Consider the following 19,008-nt stretch of genomic DNA (forward strand, 5'->3'; position numbering starts at 1 on the left):
GCAAATGGCCTTAGGAGCCGGAGTGACCCCTGCGCCAGCATTAGTACCACTTGTGCCAGCCAAATGGGCACTAAAACCAGAGCAGGGCCACTTACACTGTGCGGCAGCATTTCTTCAGCACAAGGGCTTGCGCCGGTGCCAAAGGGGATGTTCCCCGGGGCGGGACTGACTTTAGTCAGCTCCCTGAGCCCTTTTGCCCCAGGAACGCTCCCTTTTGCCAGCGCGAACTTGTGCCTGCAAAAATGGTGGCACAGCCCCATGAAACTGCATAGAACAGTTTCACGAGTTTTGGGGAGAATAATATTTTCAGCTTGCTGCATATGGCCAGCAAGCTGCTCAGGAGGAGGCGCGCCTGTGCAGCCCCTGGGCCTGCCACAACTACCCCCTCTTAGGATTGCACAGTTAGTGTCACATTATCAACCTTTATTACCCTGAGCACTATCAGTGCAATCCTATGCAGAGTCCCACCAGTCTGACTCCAATGTATAAAGAATTTTCAGCACCTGTAACCAATTAACTTAAAGGAAAAGTGACACAATAACCCACCAAGAAGCAGGATCTTCAGGGCTCACAGGTAAATTACCTTTATTAAAGAACATGGAGGCCATCTGACCCATCTCTATCCTTTCCGTGATTTCAAAAATATTGGGTGCTCCTCGTCTCTCTGCAGGTTAGAAAAAAGAACATTCTTCGAATTTTTTCCAAATGTTTCAAGGTAACACACAGACTCTGCTCAAGCCATAATCATAACCCATTCTTTCTCTACACTTTCTAGTCTTTTAAACAGTCCATTGTGTGCATGGGTTGCCTATGGCAACTATCACCTGTGGGGAAATGACACTCCACCCCAGGAACCTGGGTAACGACTTACAACTTTGCAGGCAAATGTTGGATTTGTACCTTCTGACTGCTCAGAGGTTAACTAAAACCACCTTACCAGATTGTTCTGCAACCTTCTGCCTAACTTGCCAAGTGGGCAGGATTGCAATTCATATGTTGATGGGATTAGCCAAGAGAACACAGTCCATTTGAGGGTTGCAAGGACCTGGCTGGCAATTTTAGGGGGGGGTCTAATAGGCTAACTAGTAGAAGCTCTGTCCTTTGCTGGGAGAGAAAGAAAAGACTTAGAAACTCTTTTGGTGGGTGAGGAGAGTCAGACTCTCAGGAATAAGACCAAGAAGAAAAGTGGTGGAGAAACAAAGAAATGAACAGACCCTGAACAGAAGTCTAGAAACTTAAAGATTATTCTGCCTACCTCTTACTTCACCATCAGAGGGGGTATGTTTTAGACCTAGGGTGAGAGGATGCATGTATTATTCATTTTATTTTCCTTTGCTCAGATGTTGTCTGTACATTGTTGCGCAGCTATATACTTTTCCTTTTTGTAAACACTGGCTGTTTATACAAGTAACTACATTTTTGTTTCTGAAACTGGTGTCACGGTGGTCTATCTTACTCACATGGAAGCTTAAACTCAGCCCATGTTTAGCAAGGTACAAAGAGAAGGCGGGGGACACCTGCATGAATCTAAATAAGTGAGATTTTCAAGGGTCTCCTTCATCCATGGCAGTTTAGAGAAAAATGGTAATACTTCATTGGAAGAAAATTATCTTGAGAGACAGAAATACAGCGTCTGAGTTGCAGATTACTAGGCAAGCATACCTCTAAATCTCACTCTGCTGGTGGCAGCAAAAGGAATTCTATGTGTGCGTTTGGTGGGGGGACGAATAAAGTTGGATAGGTAAATGCCTCATTGAGGTCTTCAAGCTTGACACCTGTGCTAGCTGAATAAATTCTACATTCCCTGTGGTGCAACAATGTGCCTGTGGGGCCCATTTTACCACATAACCTCCAAAGAACCAAGAAAGAAAGCTTTAGAAGAGGTTTTTTTTGTTGTTGGCTAGAAATTATTATACATACATATACTTTTAAAAAAACCTGTACTCTGCCTTTCAAAAAAAGTTTTTAAGGCAGCTTACAACAAATTAAAACAATACAGCATCTTTCTCCTCCTGCTTGTTATCCCAGTACAAGTGCCTGTTAGAGCCAGGTACTTTCTAGCAGGAAGAACGGAACCATTCTGCATCTGCTCCATGTCTGGCAGATCTCTTGGGCCAGGCTGGTCTTCTCTTTGAATAGTTTATAAGTATGTGTGAAGCAGGTGGGCAGGTAAAGCTTGTGGGCTATTAAATTTCAGGGACTCATTTGCAGGACTGTATATGTCAGCTAAAGTAGAGGCTCCAAGAGGAGTATTCACAGGACACTGCGATAACACGTTCTGTGTCCTTATGGCTTCTTGGAAGCAGAAATGCCTGGGCCAGGTTCTTTAGCTTGCAGTCTTGATAAACTAGATTTGGGTCAGAAATATAACAGCAGAGCTCTCAGGAAAGAAATGTAATCTTCAGGATGCATCTCTACTTACTACCCATGTTGCAGAAAGAGCAGAAGGGCCTCATTAATCCATTTGTTCTCTTTTAACTGAAGAGCAGCGCTCAGGTAAGTGAGAAAAGCATCTTTGTTATCATGATTAAAGTAGCATCAACTAGATACTTACGGACAGAAAGGATAGGACGCGCCTCTGATCGCTCATAGCTATCAGGGAGGAGAACATCACTATCGGAAACTCCAGATGAAGAATCTTCATCATCATCTTCCTAGAAGAGCAAGAAATTAGCATAACTTCCCAAAATGTGGGATTACTGTGGAATTCTGACAAGAAACAGGAAGTTCTGAAAACCAAGTAGCTTTTATGTGTTTGAAAAGAAACCAATCCCCTCAATTTCTGGCTTTTTATTATGCTTACAGTTCCAGCACTGGGAAAAAAGACTGACATTCATCATGAAACAAATGTTGCTGGATTTGTGGTGGGCTTTTCAGACATATGCACACGTACGTATTTTACAGGGTAAATATTACAAATGAAATGAAAGACAGCCAGTCAAGTGGGATTTGGAATCAAGTTAAATCGCCACACAAACCTTGTGCTTTTCCATCCTCTTCCAACGAAGCTGAGCATTTGCAGCAGCCATGGCCTCCATTACAAAGGTTGTAGTCATGTAGCTAGTAGGAAAACAAAAGTTACTAGTTACTTGAAGAGGCAATGTTCCATCATCGCTCCAAACTATACTTCTCCTGCCCAGGTACTTCTCCTGCACAACTTCAAACAAAAGGAAGGAGAGATGCACAAAATCAGAGCTACTCTTGCGTACCCTTCTCATTCATTTTTATGGGACTTCTGTTATGTGACAATTCCAATAGGAATTGTGCTACATGTGTATGTTATTCAAGATTGAGAAGTCTAACTGCTAACAGAAAAGCTGCAGCTAATTTCAATAAGCAACAGAGTTAGCGTGTTTCACAGATGTTTTACTCTGCCCCAGATCATGCTCTCCAGCCCCACAGCAATTACATCGTATTAATCATCAAATGTCAAGGGAGAATTTTTTTACAATAAGATGCAACAAAATTTTCAATGGCTGCAGAGGACCTAGATTCTTGGACAGAAGGTGCAACTGAAGTACATTATCAAAGTCACATTCAGATGACTTGAATACATAAATATCCTCAACATGTATGTCTAATGCGCTGGGCCAAGAAAGATGGGCCACTTTAAGGTTTTAAAAGGGAAGGACTGAAAACTTTTACCAAGACCTGCCAGCAAGATAGCGAGGAACAACTGACCCATCCACTCACCATCACAATTTGCTTTGTTCATCTAACAAATGAATTGCCGTTATCCCAGTTAAAGTATCCTTTCTCGTTTTTACCAGAACCGAAAAAAATCAATCTTATTTAAACCTCAAAAATGGCCTTTTTTCTGCTTCGCCCGCTAAACTCATTTATCAAGTTTGAATGAGAAATTAGTTTTGCTAGGATTAGAGCATGGCAGCTCCTTCCAGAGGCCTGGATAATGATTTCCCTGGTGTCCTTTTACCGCACTCGACATTCTCCAGAGGGTATTAGGCAACCAGAAGCGCAAAACAGAGGAATGGAAGTGTCGGGGTAATAATTCTCAAACCACAAACAACTAGTGGGCAACACATCTCAAGGCTGATATGAAACATAAAACAGCCTCTCTGCACACATCCCAGCATCACCAAGAAATTAACTGGAGAAGAATCAAAGCAGAAGGCAGGGAATGCCATAAGCAGGCTTCGTGGTTTTGGAACAATTTCTTTTTTAAAGACTCTCGAAAGCAATTCAGTCACCGCTATTGTAATGATTTATGCCTCCCATTCAAAAGAACTTGCACCTTTGTAGAGCTTTTCTCTTCTACAGATGTAAAGCAATTTATAAGATTAAGTCTCAACACACAAACAGGGCCCACAAAGGAAGTGTACTGGAAGAGAGAACCACTATTTCCCACTGAAAGGTATGTACCTTGGGATGAGAAGTTAAATACCTACAAAAGCCGTAACAAGTTACAACAGTAAGTAGGGTCCATCAGCAGGGGCCACAAATTTTGGTTACCTTATTATCACTTACTCCTGTGATACACAGAGAATTCAGAGAAGGAGCTGGGTCAGTCTTTCACCTCAAGTCAGGCTGGAGACAGTCAAAAGCAAGGGGGAAAGATTCCTGTTGTTTCTCAGTGTCTCCTGTTCACTGACCTCTTCAATTAAGGCATGGAAACTTTCTGAGCATGCCAGAGAACTCAGAGGAAGGATAAAGCTTCTCTCTCCTACCTGCTTGGTGAGAAATTCTTGTTCCCACTGTCGCGGTTCGGGCCGTTAAGTGCCTACACTCTTAGAATGTACCATTCACTGAGAAATGGAGTTATCTTATTCAGCGAGACACCACTAGACCGGAATCAACGGTTCCTAGAAACTTGTTATTGTTCCTAGGACATCTCTTGAACACGCCAATAAATTTATAATAATGGACAAGAGTAGAAGTATATAAAAAACACATTTATTTACATTATACAATATATGCTTTTTGGTTGCAAAGCCTTAAAATATCATATAAGGATAGACATCATTAGTCTTAAACATGTTTATGTAGCAAGTAATCATTCACATTCTCTATGCCTCCATAAAGGAGTATTTTAGTCAGAATATACTCATAAAGTATCCTTAGTGCAATGCACCTTCATTCAGAATATAAGGTTACAGAAATCCTGTCAAAATATGGTTAATTCTTTGGAGAAAGATTTGGTTAGAAGTATCCTAACTTAAATCATTCAAAACATCATAACATTTCTGTACAGAAGACACACTATACCTTGCTGTGTCATCTGTGTCACCTGGAGTCCTTTAAAGACTTCTATTAATATTCTTAACTGATCATCATTAAGATCAGGCATTGTGTATGTACATGCTATGCATGCTCTTTCTAGTTTTAGACAGCAATGCTGAATATATAAATACTATGTGTTAGCTTAAACCTATTTACAGTCTCTTTGACTGTGCCAATCTGTGTATGTGCATTGTGCATATCTCACAGAGTACAGAGAATCTCCTTTCCCTTCAGGAACTTCTCTGGTCTCTTGCTCTGAGGAGGTTCAGAAGTCCCTCTGTTAAGTAGAGGACGTTCTGACACAATCTCAGAGGTCTAGCTATTATCCCTGAGTTCAGGATGCTTCTTAGCATTGGTAAGCCAAATAGGCTTAGTTTGTAAGAATCCATAAATCTGATGGACTCTCAGTGTTCCATTACATGGAAAGATCACTGCACTTAGATTCCTATTCAAAGAATAGGAATTCTAAGGGTCTCTATCCTCTTCTAGGAATAGAGCAGTCTCACAAGAAGACTGTAAGTAAGATATGTTGAAATATCCAGATCTTGATATTTCAAGATATCTCTGATAACTACTGTCCACGCAAGAACAGAGTTTCAATGTTTTACATCTCAAGCCTTTTGAGATGGAGGTCCTACACCAGACAGCTGCAGTCTGCCAGCCATAGAACTCTAAAATGCAAGCTGGACTGTGGCTGGTATTTATACAATTTCTAGACCCATTAAGAGTGAAGAATGTTCCTTTTCCCCTCTTCCTTAGTCCTCAAAAGGGTACCTTTATTCCCCTTTCTTATCCGATACCAGGAGCTTAGTGGATTCTGCTCCTGTCCTCTGATATCTTGTTGTCCAAATATGGACATCCTTCCCTTTCAGTCCTCTGTGCCTAAAGTATAAATACTCATTTCTGAGTTACATGATCACATTACATATTTAATTTCTATACCATCCTCTTCGTTAGGACTATACGCATTAAATGAGACTACTTAGAAATCTGTAGCACAACGTTTAACTATATAACTCATGAAACATAATTTTAGCTGACATTGTCACTTTGCAAAGTGTTTTGTTTACATTAGTTAGCAGGTTTGCATCTGGCAAGATTACAGTAGAGCAAGGAAGCATATTACTCTTATCTTTGAGAGAACTATAATGCCTTTAGGCTATATTTTAAGCACAATTCCAACTATTAATGCACTCTTAGTACATTAAGATATCTTAAGACCTTGAAAAGGCCATTTAAGATCCTGACATCTGGCAGCTAAGTCAGAAAGATGACTTTTACGCTGCCCCTTCAAGGGCAAGCCAGAGTAACTTTAGTAGTTAGCTTTGATTAGAGCTAACCTTGAGCTAGCCTGTCAGCATGACACAGAGTTGCCTGTCAGCATGACACAGACTTTCAGTATACATTACACAAACCTCTGTATGTGCATGATGTGTTTAAGCTCTATATGGAATTAATTCTGCACATGTTCACAAGATACCATGATCATGTCAGAGACTGCTACAAGTTCTCTGAAACACATGAAGAATGTACAGGAGGGGTATCTCACTCTGAACTAGGCATCCAGAAAATGATTTATGGCCACTGTTGATCTCCCAGAGACTATATTTGAAGATCCCTACCATTCTGGGTAGCAGATTAAGGTATAATATATATAGCAATCTGATTTTTCCTCATAATATTATAACTTTGCTTATAGCTGTTGTTCAGAATCTCACAACTTAATAGACATGATCTAAATAATTCCAGCCAGACTGATGAAGATTTTGCATATTCTTAAACGCAAAGGTTGTTTGGGTATCACCCCTCCCCAACAAAAAGTGTACATTTCAAGATGTCAGGATGGGAGTTTATGCCCTTCTTCCCCCACTTCACTGTTCATGTAGAACAAAACAAAAGACCCTGACCTAACAAACCAAAGCTAGCAGAAATAAGTTTCTGTCTCCAGATTTAAAAAGAAATGTGATGTGCAATGTATTGTGGGCCCTACCACAACAGGAGTTATGTTCTAGTAGTATTTCAATTATCATTATTGGATGTCCCAACCTGTTGACTGCATTGACTTACTCTGTGTAATCCTCCTTGTGTCTCAGTGAGAAAGGCGGACTATCAATAGCATAAACAAGCATCTGCCAAAACATCAAAGGCAGCAGTGCCAAAAAACAGTTTTCCCCAACTGATTAGTAAGGAAAAACCTAGAAGCAGCAAGGGGAGTAGTCCTAACATGGAGGAGACAGCTAAAAAGGCATAGAAGAATGATCTTCTACTTTGCTCAGACTGGAAGCTCTGGAACACAAGAGACAAGAACCCCACCTAAACTGACAGAAAAGAGGCATAACTAACAATTACAGAAATCCGTTAGAGGCTTCTATAAAGGCACAGAATACAAGTTATCCTATACAAGGCAAAACAACAAGGCCCAGTACAACATTCTTGTTGAAATCGTAATAGCAAGATGACAGAAAGTCTGCCTATCTTAAAGACCACACTTTCACTAACACGGGCCCCTAGACAATTGTAGACAGGAAGAGAGGCAGTCTTACCTCATAAACCCCAGGAACATTATTAGGATAAGGCTGACAAGCCAACCAGCAGTAGCGAAAGCCTTTGGCATTGTTAAAGCTCCTGTCCCAACTATGAGATTGAACATATAAATCAGGCCAACCTGTAAAAAGAGATCATGTAATTTAGAACTGGGTGGTAGCAAATTTATCAGTTGCCTTAAAATACATGGTATCAAGAAATCTACCTCCTCCCACCCCATATAGAGTTTGCTTGTTACACCATTACATTGTGGCTGCCATCTTTCTCTCAGGTAACCATAATCAAGAGGAAGGCACTGGCAAACCACTTCCTTAAGTCTCTTGCCCTGAAAACCCCAAAAGGGGTCGCCATAAGTCGGCTGCAACTTGGCGGCACTTTACACACAACCATAATCAGTCTAGCTGCAAAAGAAAGCCTATGCCAAATGTTATCTGTTTTCTGGAAAAAGTGTCCTGCTTGCATTCTTTCCAGATGAAGTAGCACAGCAGAAGATGTTCATAGTTGTTTGGGGTCAGTAGGATAATGTACTAGGTTTCATCACATACAGAAACAGCTCTGGTAGTATAGAGTTAGGTGAATGGTTGCTGGAACCAAACAGGAACCCAGCAGCCCCCCCATGTTATCTATGGGTACGCAAAGCAGAGAGATTTAAGTCAGGAAGACTTGGATAAACTGATTTTCACTAGCAAAAACACTAAAGTCTAGAGGCCAGTTGAAGATTGAGAGAAAGATGGCATTGCTGTTGGTTGGCATCCTCCTATGGTGCCTTCAGAGTGCAGTTTTCTCTTTAACACTGAAAAAACCCAAGAGAGGATTGAGAGAGTTTTTTCAGGCTGAGTGGAACATTATTGGACAGTAGCTAGTTATACCAGCACAGGTATTTAAGATGAAAGCATGAGTATGACACACTGAACATATGTATATGAAAACCTACAAGAACCAGCGTGATGTAGTGGTTAAGAGCGGTAGTTTGGAGTGGTGGAGTCTGATCTGGAGAACCGGGTTTGATTCCCCACTCCTCCACATGAACAACGGACGCTAATCTGGTGAACTGGATTTGTTTCCCCACTCCTACACTCAATGCTATCTCAGATCTACCTTTAGGGAGGCTGTTTTTGAAAGGATAAGGGCTTAACAACCTGAAAATCCCAACAAAATGGAGGTGCTACTAGAGTGGGGGGAGGTCTGGCCCAGGAAACAGGTTATGCCCTGTACTGGACGGGGTTGCACTCCCCTTAAAGGAGCAGGTTCACTGCTTGGGGATACTCCTGGAACCAGGCCTCCTTTTGGATAAACAGGTGGCCAAGGGTGCCTTTCACCAGCTGTGGCTGATGAGCCTGCCGCAGCCCCTTCCTAATCAGAAAAGATGTTACTAGTGCATGAAGCGCAGTGGCAACATCTAGATTAGATTAGTGCAATACACTATGTGCAATGCACCCTATGAAACCTTCAAGATTGTCTGGAAGCTACGGTTAGTGCAGAATGCTGCACCCAGAGTGTTGACTGGAGTGTGTTGTAGGGGTCATATCACTCCAGCCTTGTTCCACCTGCGCTGGCTTCCAGTTTGCTTCTGGGCGCAATTCAAGGTTCTGGCACTGACCTTTAAAGCCCTGAATAGCCTGGGACCAACATATATTAAGGACCACCTTCTCCCATATGACAACGCTTCCTCAGAAGCCCTGCTTCAATTGCTCTGGCCACCTGAACCCTCTCCCTTTATCAGTGTGTCTTTCACAAGCAAATGAAGACCTTTGTTTCATGGCATATCCCCAACAACAGTAATTGGCCCTCCTTCTGGTGTTTGTGTTTTTAATTGAATTTTATATTTTAATTTAATTGTTTTAATGTTTGCCACCTTGTGGACCCTGATTGGGTTGAAAGGTGACATTAAACATGTTTTAAAATATATAAAGGAAATCCTCTACCTAACAGAATTGCCACTCCCCTTGATTTGGATGAGCCAGCGACTACACATTGCCTGTCAAAGTTGTTGGTTCTTAGAACTGGGAGAGTGCGGCTTTTAAAATGTGTTCCTTGTTATCAAAGTTCATCAGAATTTAGATCAAGCAGACATGGTGTTTCTTCCAATGTTTTTCAGAAATAATTTTGTTTGACATATTGTTCTAGGAAACTTCATACAGGGATGCCAGGTATTCGTTATCTGAGGCTATGTTGTTTTTTTAAAAAGTATTTTTTAAATACTTTTTATCTACTGGTGGGGCAGAGGTTGAGCTCTAGACATCTGTCATTAACAGGTGACATCACTGCCCCCATCACTGCTATTCTGAACAACTCTTTGAAAACTAGAACACTTCACAGGTTTTCAAGATTGAAAAGCGGCATGAAAAATATGTACACGAACATGGAGGGTGGGATATCCAAAGGAATCATCAGAGTCAAAAGGCACGCAAAAAAATCAATACTTTTTTTAAAAAATCAGTTTTCATGTTAAACACTACCTGATACATCCAACTGGGACTGCTGGGGCAGGGTAGGGACAGAAACAGTATCAATAAAATAGCTCCCACCCCTTCATTAAAGCCTTTGGTATACCCTGTGACAGAAGGCAACCACTTACCTGCAACTCCCATCTTCACTGCCATAGACATCACTATATCTAACATTAAACTACCATGAAAGCAAAAAAAAAAAAAAAAAGCCCATCAACAGACAAGGGCCGTAGCTCAGTGGTAGAGCATCTGCTCGGCACGCAGAAGGTCCCAGGTTCAATCCTTGGCATCTTCAGTTAAAGGGACTGGGCAAGTAGGTGATGTGAAAGACCTCTGCCTGAGACCCTGGACAGCCGTTGCTGTTCTGAGTAGACAATACTGACGTATGGACCAAGGGTCTGATTCCGTATAAGGCAGCTTCATGTGTTCAAGACAGGGCTCTCCACGTATGTAGGAAACTGACTTTTTAAACTGACCAGAGGAAAACCCAAAACAACCTAAGAACTGTTTGATTCTAAGAGACACTGATAACAGTAGTTCAAAGTCAGTTAAAAATGGGGATTCGCCTGGTGAGCCTAAGAGCTCTCAGAACCCTGAAAAGGGACATACAGCTTGGGAGGTGTGGGGAGCAAGGAAAGAGAAAATTATTCCCCAATTACTTATCCCTCCCATGCAATTCCTCTTGAATATCCAGCTAGTGATAAATAAAATTAGCCAAGAAAAGGGAACATACACACTAGAGTAACCCAGCATTTGTGGCAGAAGCCTTATGATACAAAGAATATTGTTCAGGAGCCTTTTTCACACAAACATCTGTTTTTCTTTCAAAGAACAAGTTCCTCCTGTTCCCCTTGGCATCAGAACAGTAATTCATCTATTGACCCATCTCCCAGAGGATGACACACAAGTGCGCTCACTTTGCAGAGTGGTGGTGGTGTTTGTTTGTTTTAACTAACCAGGCAGAAGTATCATTCCCAGCATACATCACCTATTGGCCACAACTTAATTAGTTCTGTAGAGAAAGACTTTGGACAGAAACCTTGGAGGCTTTCTTTTGACTGATTAAAAAGAATGGTATCATGGAAGAGTGATTTATAACACACACAACAGCTAGAGACGCATTTTCTGTTCTCTAAAAATGGGACAGGTACGGTTTCTTAGAGCTCAACAGCCTAAAGTCTCTGTAATACTATAATTCTCAATCTTCAGGGTAGTTGGTAATTTAACATCTTGGAGGTCTAAATTTTTCCTTGAAGAAAGAGATCAATCTTACATGGACTAAGTGCGCCAGCAACCATAATTTGATTTAGTTCTTTCCAAACTTCACTTGCAATCAGAAAATCACCACTCATGAGAACAAATTTCACGAAGAGGCGTTATGGCCTATATATTAGAAGAAAGGACATAGAAGTGAGCTTGAAAAGCTGCAAGTTCAGCAAGTTCAGTTCTGAACTTTAAAAAAAAAACGATGCTTCCAAAACCATTTTTTATTTCAATCATTATTAAATAAAAAAGATTGTAGTCCTGATTTTTAGCCTGTTGTTTTTGCAACTCTGAAAGTGGTGGACTAGCACAGGGATTTAAACCACCGGAGATGGATAAAAAAAACAGGAACCAGCGAGTAGGAATCAATGGTCAGTTCTCACAATAGAGGGATGTGTTGGGACCAGTGCTTTTGAACCTGTTCATCAATGACCTGGAGCTGAGGGTGAACAGCAAAATGGCCAAGTTTGCAGATGACACCAAATTATGCAGGGTGATTAAAACAAAAACAGATTGTGAAGAGCTCCTAAAGGATCTCTCCAGACTGGAGAGATGGGCATTAAAATTGCAAATGAGATTCAGTGTGAGCAAGTGTAAAGTGATGCATATTTGAGCAAAAAATCCCAACCTCACATATACACTGATGGCGGTCTGTGCTGGCAGGAACAGGCCAAGACAGGAATCTTGGAGTGGTAGTAGATAGCTCAATGAAAATGTCAACCCCAGTTGCGGCTGCTGTGAAAAAGGCAAATTCCATGCTGGCCATCATTTGACAAGGAATAGAGAATAAAATTGCTGCAATCATACTGCCCTTGTACAAATCTAAGTTGACACCACACTTGGAATACTGTGAACAGTTCTGGTCACCATGCCTTAAAAAGGATAATGCAGAGCTTGAAAAGGTGCAGAAAAGAGCAACCAAAATGATCAGGGAACTAGAGCAACTATGAGGAGCGGTTGAAAAGCTTAGGCCTGTTTAGCTTAGAAAGAAGGTGATTAAGGGGAGATACGATAGAAGTCTACAAAATTATGCATGGTACGGAGCGAGTGGACAAAGAGAAGCTTTTCTCCCTCTCACAATACCAAAACATGGGGTCATCTGCTGAAGCTGGAGGGAAAGATTCAAAACCGATAAAAGGAAGTATTTCTTCATACAACACATGGTTAAATTGTGGAACTCTCTGCCCCAGAATGTGGTGACTGATGGCTGCCAAATTGAAATGCTTTAAGAGGGGAGTGGACATGTTCATGGTGGATAGGGCTATCCATGGCTATTAGTTAAAATGGATACTGGTCATGATACATATCTATTCTTTCCAGTATCAGGGGTGCATGCCTATTATATTAGCTGCTGTGGAACATAGGCAGGATAATGCTTGTGGCTCCCTAGAAGCATCTGGTTGGCCACTATGTGAACAGACTGCTGGATTGATAGACCTTGGTTTGATCCAGCATGGCTTTTCCTGTGGTCATATGGAGAAAAGACAGAATCCATTCAGGCAAGCCTAGAATTTCAAACTAGTTTTGAAGAAGTGACAACTCACACAACTGGGGAAATAAAACACCACCAAGAGCCTCTACAGTAAACATGGGTCCAGGAATCTTGGGCATGCCTGTGCACATTTCCTTTTCATGCTGGGTGAAACAGCCTTTAAAAAAAACACCTGTGACTCATCACTACAGCTAGAATGAAGAGCTACATATAGGGGTATCACCTTGGATTCATATCCTTTTGCCATATAGTCATAGTAGATTTAATCCTGATGGCATGTGATCTCTTGGCCTTGCTGTCTTAAGTCTGACCTTAAGTCTTGGCCTTGCTGTCTTAAGTTCCTAGTTTGCACATCAGAAAAGTTTTCCACAATGTTTACTTGGGAGTTTCTGTTTCGCCCACAAGATCTGAAATCACACTTTAACTGGAGACACTGTTTGCTAAAGAGAGGTTTTTATAGCTGTTCTCGCAGAAGCTTTTGTGTGCAGAAACAAAAAAGTATTCCTTGGGTTATACGCCAAAAAAAAATTATATTTGCAGAAAGATAAAATTAATCTCCCAAATCTGGGCTTTTAGGCAGTTAAAGGCTTTTTTCAATGTATCCTCAAGTTATTATGTAAAGTAGTTCAGCAGAAAACACAGGTGAAGTTTCTTTGTCAAGAGTATGGAAACCCTGCAAGAAAGACCATGCTACAAAATGTATGCATTAGGTTAAAGGATACAGAATTTGTGCACTGACAGCAAGCTGTAATCATCAGTTAAAAATTTGTTTCCTCCATGCTCAATCATGCCATTTCAACATTCCACCCTACAGTCAACTTGTGCTATTTTTTGTGATAAATATAAGCCACTGGTACATAAAGTACTTCTTCCTTGGCATGAATATCCTGAATAAACAAAGTTACTCAAACTGTCTGAAGTCTGCCAGTGTTGGCAGGCTTGACATAAGAACATAAGAAAAGCCATGCTGGATCAGACCAAGGTCCATCAAGTCCAGCAGTCTGTTCACACAATGGCCGACCAGGTGCCTCTAGGAAGCCCACAAACAAAAGAACTGCAGAAGCATTGTCCTGCCTGTATTCCAAATCACTTAATATGATAGGCATGCTCCTCTGATCCTGGAGAGAATAGGTAAGCATCATGACTAGTATCCATTTTGACTAGATCATCAGATAATAAGTCATATCCCCGAGACTTATGAATATATAAAAAGTACAATCAGTTATTTAATATGCTCACACCCCAACTTCCCTGTAGGGCTCAACATAAATACACACGGATCCTAAGAAGCATCCCACCCAGGCAACGGATAAGACCTGCCTCATATTTCTTCAGACAATTCCTTGAAGCATAATGTTGTCACTTTGAATTTTGCTTTTGGAATGTCACTAGCACCTTCTAACCCCTCTTTAGCACCCCTATTTACTGATGAAGTCTCTGTTCACCTATTCTCCTATTTTGGGGGGCTTCCCATTCCTATTTTTTAATATTAAGAAAAATAATGTATTATATTTTGAAAACACATTGCTCACCAAAGCAGTTTGAATGAAAGTATGTACTTTCACTTGCAATTCCGTATGACAAGATACAAGCATCAAGCCATGTGAATTATGTTGGGTTTCCCCACTCCCTTCAAGGACGCACAAGAAACATTAACTCAAAGGGGGTGGGAGGAGAATGCACGCACATCACTTTCAGACCTATTTGAACATAATTTTTAAAATTATCAACCACATGATTCAGAAAAAACTCAAGAAAACTGATAAGGAAAAGCATGCTCCAATGGCCTACTTAAATTCATTTTTACATCAGTTATTTTGTTTTCTGGGCATACCGTGATGGAACTGTTCTATGAAAAAAGCATTTCTGGAAAAAAATGGGCTAAATATATACCTACAGCAAGTGATGATATCAATGTTAAATACTTACATAAGGAGAATAAAGCTCTCCTGTATCAGTAATGCCTCCAGCCATATTGAAAAGGACAGAAGGACCTCAGAGTCAGCCCTTTTTTTCTGCCACAGATATCCTGGAAGAAACATTACAATTGTCTATTGGTGAAATGGAACAAGTGTAGCAGTATAATGTTGCATCAGCCTTCCTTGGAATGAAAAGTAAAGAGAGACTTTGATCACAGCTAGTATTTGCATTCCAACTTAAATTTTTTCACTCATATGACAACTTCCGCAATTCCCACTAAAGGCCACAACTCTTTTTGAGAGAACATAATCATGTCCTAACACCAAACTATACTAATGTTGGTTCTCGTAGGTTATCCGGGCTGTGTAACCGTGGTCTTGGTATTTTCTTTCCTGACGTTTCGCCAGCAGCTGTGGCAGGCATCTTCAGAGGAGTAACACTGAGTCCTTCAGTGTTACTCCTCTGAAGATGCCGGCCACAGCTGCTGGCGAAACGTCAGGAAAGAAAATACCAAGACCACGGTTACACAGCCCGGATAACCTACGAGAACCAATGAACTCTGACCGTGAAAGCTTTCGACAATACTAATGTTCTCCATCACTCCAGAAATTCAAGATCGAAGCAGATAGCTCAATTGAAGTACAACATGCTTGAAACAATTTAAATAAAATACTGTATTTAAATAAAATTCTCAAATGCTGAACAAGTGTATGATGGTGTGATTATGAACAAGTGTATGATGCAGTACGATGCAGTGATTAGAGAGTCAAACTAGGATTTGAGAGATCCAGGTTCAAATCCTCACTCTGTCATGGAAGCTTGATGGGTGGCCTTTGGCCTCACCTACCTTACAGGACTGTTGTGAGGATAAAATGGAGGAGACAAAAATGATGTAAGCCACTTTGGGTCCCCATGGAGGAGAAAGGTGAAGTATAAATGAAGTAAATAAGTTGATAATATAGCTAAAATGTACTGACTTGCAACTAATATTGCCTTTATATAAGCCAGGAGAATAATCTTTAGACAGGCAGACTGCAAGCTTTTCATAATGCTAACTTCACTTAACTCCCTCTATATGTATTTATTTCATTTATAGACCACTTTTCTTCCTCAGTCATAGCAAATTACAAGTAAAAACAATGAAGTAACAGTACAACCCTAAACAGTTACACCCTTCTAAGCCCACTAAAACCACTGGCCTTAGAAGGGTGGGACTTTATTTGACATTGCATTGTAAGAATATTATAAAACATACAACCAACAAAGTAAGAGAACACTGAACTATACACACAGTGTAATACAGGCAGGGAACCAGGATTACAAGACTGGAGAACAATAAAATAATCACAGCATACTATGGGCAACACTTTATTCCACAAACACATGAAAGGGCCTGAAATAAGATCACATACTCGAAGGCTTAGGCAGCAATCTTATGTACTTATTCAGAAGTGCCACTGACAAAGTAGGACTTACTTCAGAGTAAACATGCACAAGAAACAGGCTGTACGTGTTCAGGACTTTCCAGAAGCAAGGATTGGTTGTTACTGAGCAAAATAATGTTTTTCCATGAGCCAATATTTATCCTGAAAAATACAATAAGACTTTTAACAAATAAGTAAATATAAATGACATAAAGTTATGATTATGTATTTGCATGCCTTTATTTATATCCTGCTTTTCTCCCCAGCTGGGACTCAAAGCAGCTTTTAGAATGTCATCGTCCCCACCTTCATTTTCTCACACTTACAAACCTGTTATGTAGGCCAGGCTGAGAGTTTGTGACAGGTCACTCAGCAAGTTTCCATGATAGAAATGGAGATTCAAACCCGGGTTGCCCAGGGTCCTTAGTCTGCCACTCTATCCACTACACCACAGTGGTAGAGTGCATGAGTGTTATAAGTTTTACCCCCATTCATTGTCTATTAGGGATGCCAGCCTCCAGGTGGGTCCTGAGGTTCCCCAGAACTACAGCTTATCTCCAGACTCCAGAGATAGTTCGCCTGGAGAAAATGGATACTATGGAGAATGGACACTGGCCTTGTATCCCACTGAGGTCCCTGTCCTCCCAGGCCCCACCCCAAAATCTCCAGGAGTTTCCCAGCATGCATCTGGCAAACCTACCCCATCTCCCTTCCGCGGCCAGAGGAGACCTGGCAACCCTATCGTGTATATCTGAGCAAGGGAAGAAGGCATACAGCTTAGATATCAACAATTAATTAACTTAAGGCATGTTATCAAGCATTTTTGTTAAACCATGCTTGATTTCTCATTTAACCTTCTTATATTGCATTTAGATTCGCTTAGAAACCCCGCAATACTCCTCTATTCTGAAGCAGTAGAAAAGAGCAAGAGTCCCAGTAGCACTTTAAAGACTAACAAAATTTCTGGCAGGGTAGGAGCTTTTGTGAGCCACAGCTCACTTCTTCGGATACAGGTAGAATGTGACAGAAAAGAGCAAGAGTCCTGGAGTATGAAGAAGTCAGCTGTGACTCACGCAAGCTCCTACCCTGCAAGAAATTTTGTTGGTCTTATTTTTTATATAAATTTTATTAATTTTTATAACATAACACAAATACAATAAAATAATATAAAAATAATAATACTAAAAAAATTAACATAAAAAATACAAAAGAGTATCTATATATTGGTTCTTGTGGGTTATCCGGGCTGTGTAACCGTGGTCTTGGTATTTTCTTTCCTGACATTTCGCCAGCAGCTGTGGCAGGCATCTTCAGAGGAGCAACACTGAAGGACAGTGTCTCTATCTATATATGTTATATGTTAATCAATACATTCGTAATTACAAAATTACAAAAACCAAAGAGATACCCCTTCACCCCTCCACCCACCTTAAAAAAGTGACCCATCACCCGGCTTCCGAAGAAGTGTCTTACAGTTTTAAAAACCTCTATTAACAGTAAATTATGAAAATATTAAAACTAGTTGCTATAATTCACTAATTAAAGTAGTAAAATCCATTTTTGCCAGTTTATTCCAATATGTGGCGGCCTTTGCCCAAGTTTTTTTTTTATATATATATTCATCCGTATCTTTTTCCATGTAGGAATTCAGTGAGTTTGGCCATCCTCTTATACATCCATAATTTCTCTCCCCAGTCACGAATTGAAGGTTTATTCACTTGCTTCCAAACTTTAGCTATTACAATTCTTGCAGCAGCAAAACTAAAATTGTGTTAGTCTTTAAAGCGCTGCCGGGACTCTGGCCCTTTTCTGCTGCTAGGGTCAGACTCACACGGCTACCCATCGTGATCTGTCCTCCGTTTGGTGGCGAGCGCCCCACTCCTAAGGTGATTGCTGACCCCGAGGATGCCTGCCCCATGGGCTCGCCCCAGGGGGCTTCTGATCCTCTGCCCCCCTGGATTCCCAGGAAGCTCCCTCCCCCACAGCTTCCCCCCCCCCCGCCCACCACCACGTCGCCCTCCCTCACTGCACCCAGCCCTCTCCCCTCCCCGCACACAGCCGTTACCGGCAACAGCAGCAACGGCTCGCCCGACTCCGGCCCGGCTTCCCTCATCCCGACCCGAGGAACCTGAGCAGCCGAGACAGAAACACTCCCAGAGCGCATGCGTACAACCGCCGTCAGCAAAAGCCTCTCCAGGACTGTGCCAAACCGCCTTCCGTACGCGTGACTGGAACCGTCCGAACCGCTTTCTACGCCGATTGGGCCTGCTCTAGAGGCACGTGACAACGGGTGGGGGGGGGAGTGAGGAACGCGACCGTGTTGGCACGCGGCGGCCGCCGTAGCGGAGCGGGTGGCCGTGAGGAGCTGGCAACTGCGCATGCGTGAGGTGCTGTGTTGGCGGCTGTTCGGGACAGCAGTCGGTGCTGGAAAAAACGAGAAAGGTGCTCGTTTCGCAGGGGAAAGACCGTTCGCGGCTTCTGTCCGCCGTCCTTTAGTAATACTGAGCCTTTAAACCTAATTCACAGTGGGTCGCCGTGTTAGTCTGTCTGCAGGAGTAGAAAAGGGCAAGAGTCCAGGAGCACCTTAAAGACTAACAGCAGTATTTTCAGATCTGAAGAAGTGAGCTGTGGCTCACGAAAGCTCATACCCTACCAGAAAATATTTTTGTTAGTCTTT

At 41.6% G+C, this 19,008-nt stretch overlaps 1 protein-coding gene across 2 annotated transcripts in view; it reads right to left on the reverse strand.

Annotated features, from left to right (window-relative positions):
* TMEM104 (transmembrane protein 104) overlaps positions 1-14,979 on the reverse strand; it is a 96,522-nt gene extending 81,543 nt beyond the window's left edge. For both annotated transcript variants that reach the window (XM_056867342.1, XM_056867341.1), the window contains exons 1-5: positions 14,917-14,979; positions 7,782-7,903; positions 2,979-3,060; positions 2,555-2,654; positions 584-664 (exon numbers count right to left, since the gene is read on the reverse strand). In XM_056867342.1, the coding sequence (XP_056723320.1) occupies positions 584-664; positions 2,555-2,654; positions 2,979-3,060; positions 7,782-7,903; positions 14,917-14,961 (430 nt within the window). In that variant the 5' untranslated portion in view covers positions 14,962-14,979. The remainder of the gene's footprint in view (positions 1-583; positions 665-2,554; positions 2,655-2,978; positions 3,061-7,781; positions 7,904-14,916) is intronic.
* Between the last annotated feature and the right edge of the window lie 4,029 nt (positions 14,980-19,008).

The sequence above is a fragment of the Euleptes europaea genome, chromosome 1 (genome assembly GCF_029931775.1).
Source record: "Euleptes europaea isolate rEulEur1 chromosome 1, rEulEur1.hap1, whole genome shotgun sequence".
In the NCBI taxonomy this organism is placed as follows: Eukaryota; Metazoa; Chordata; class Lepidosauria; order Squamata; family Sphaerodactylidae; genus Euleptes; species Euleptes europaea.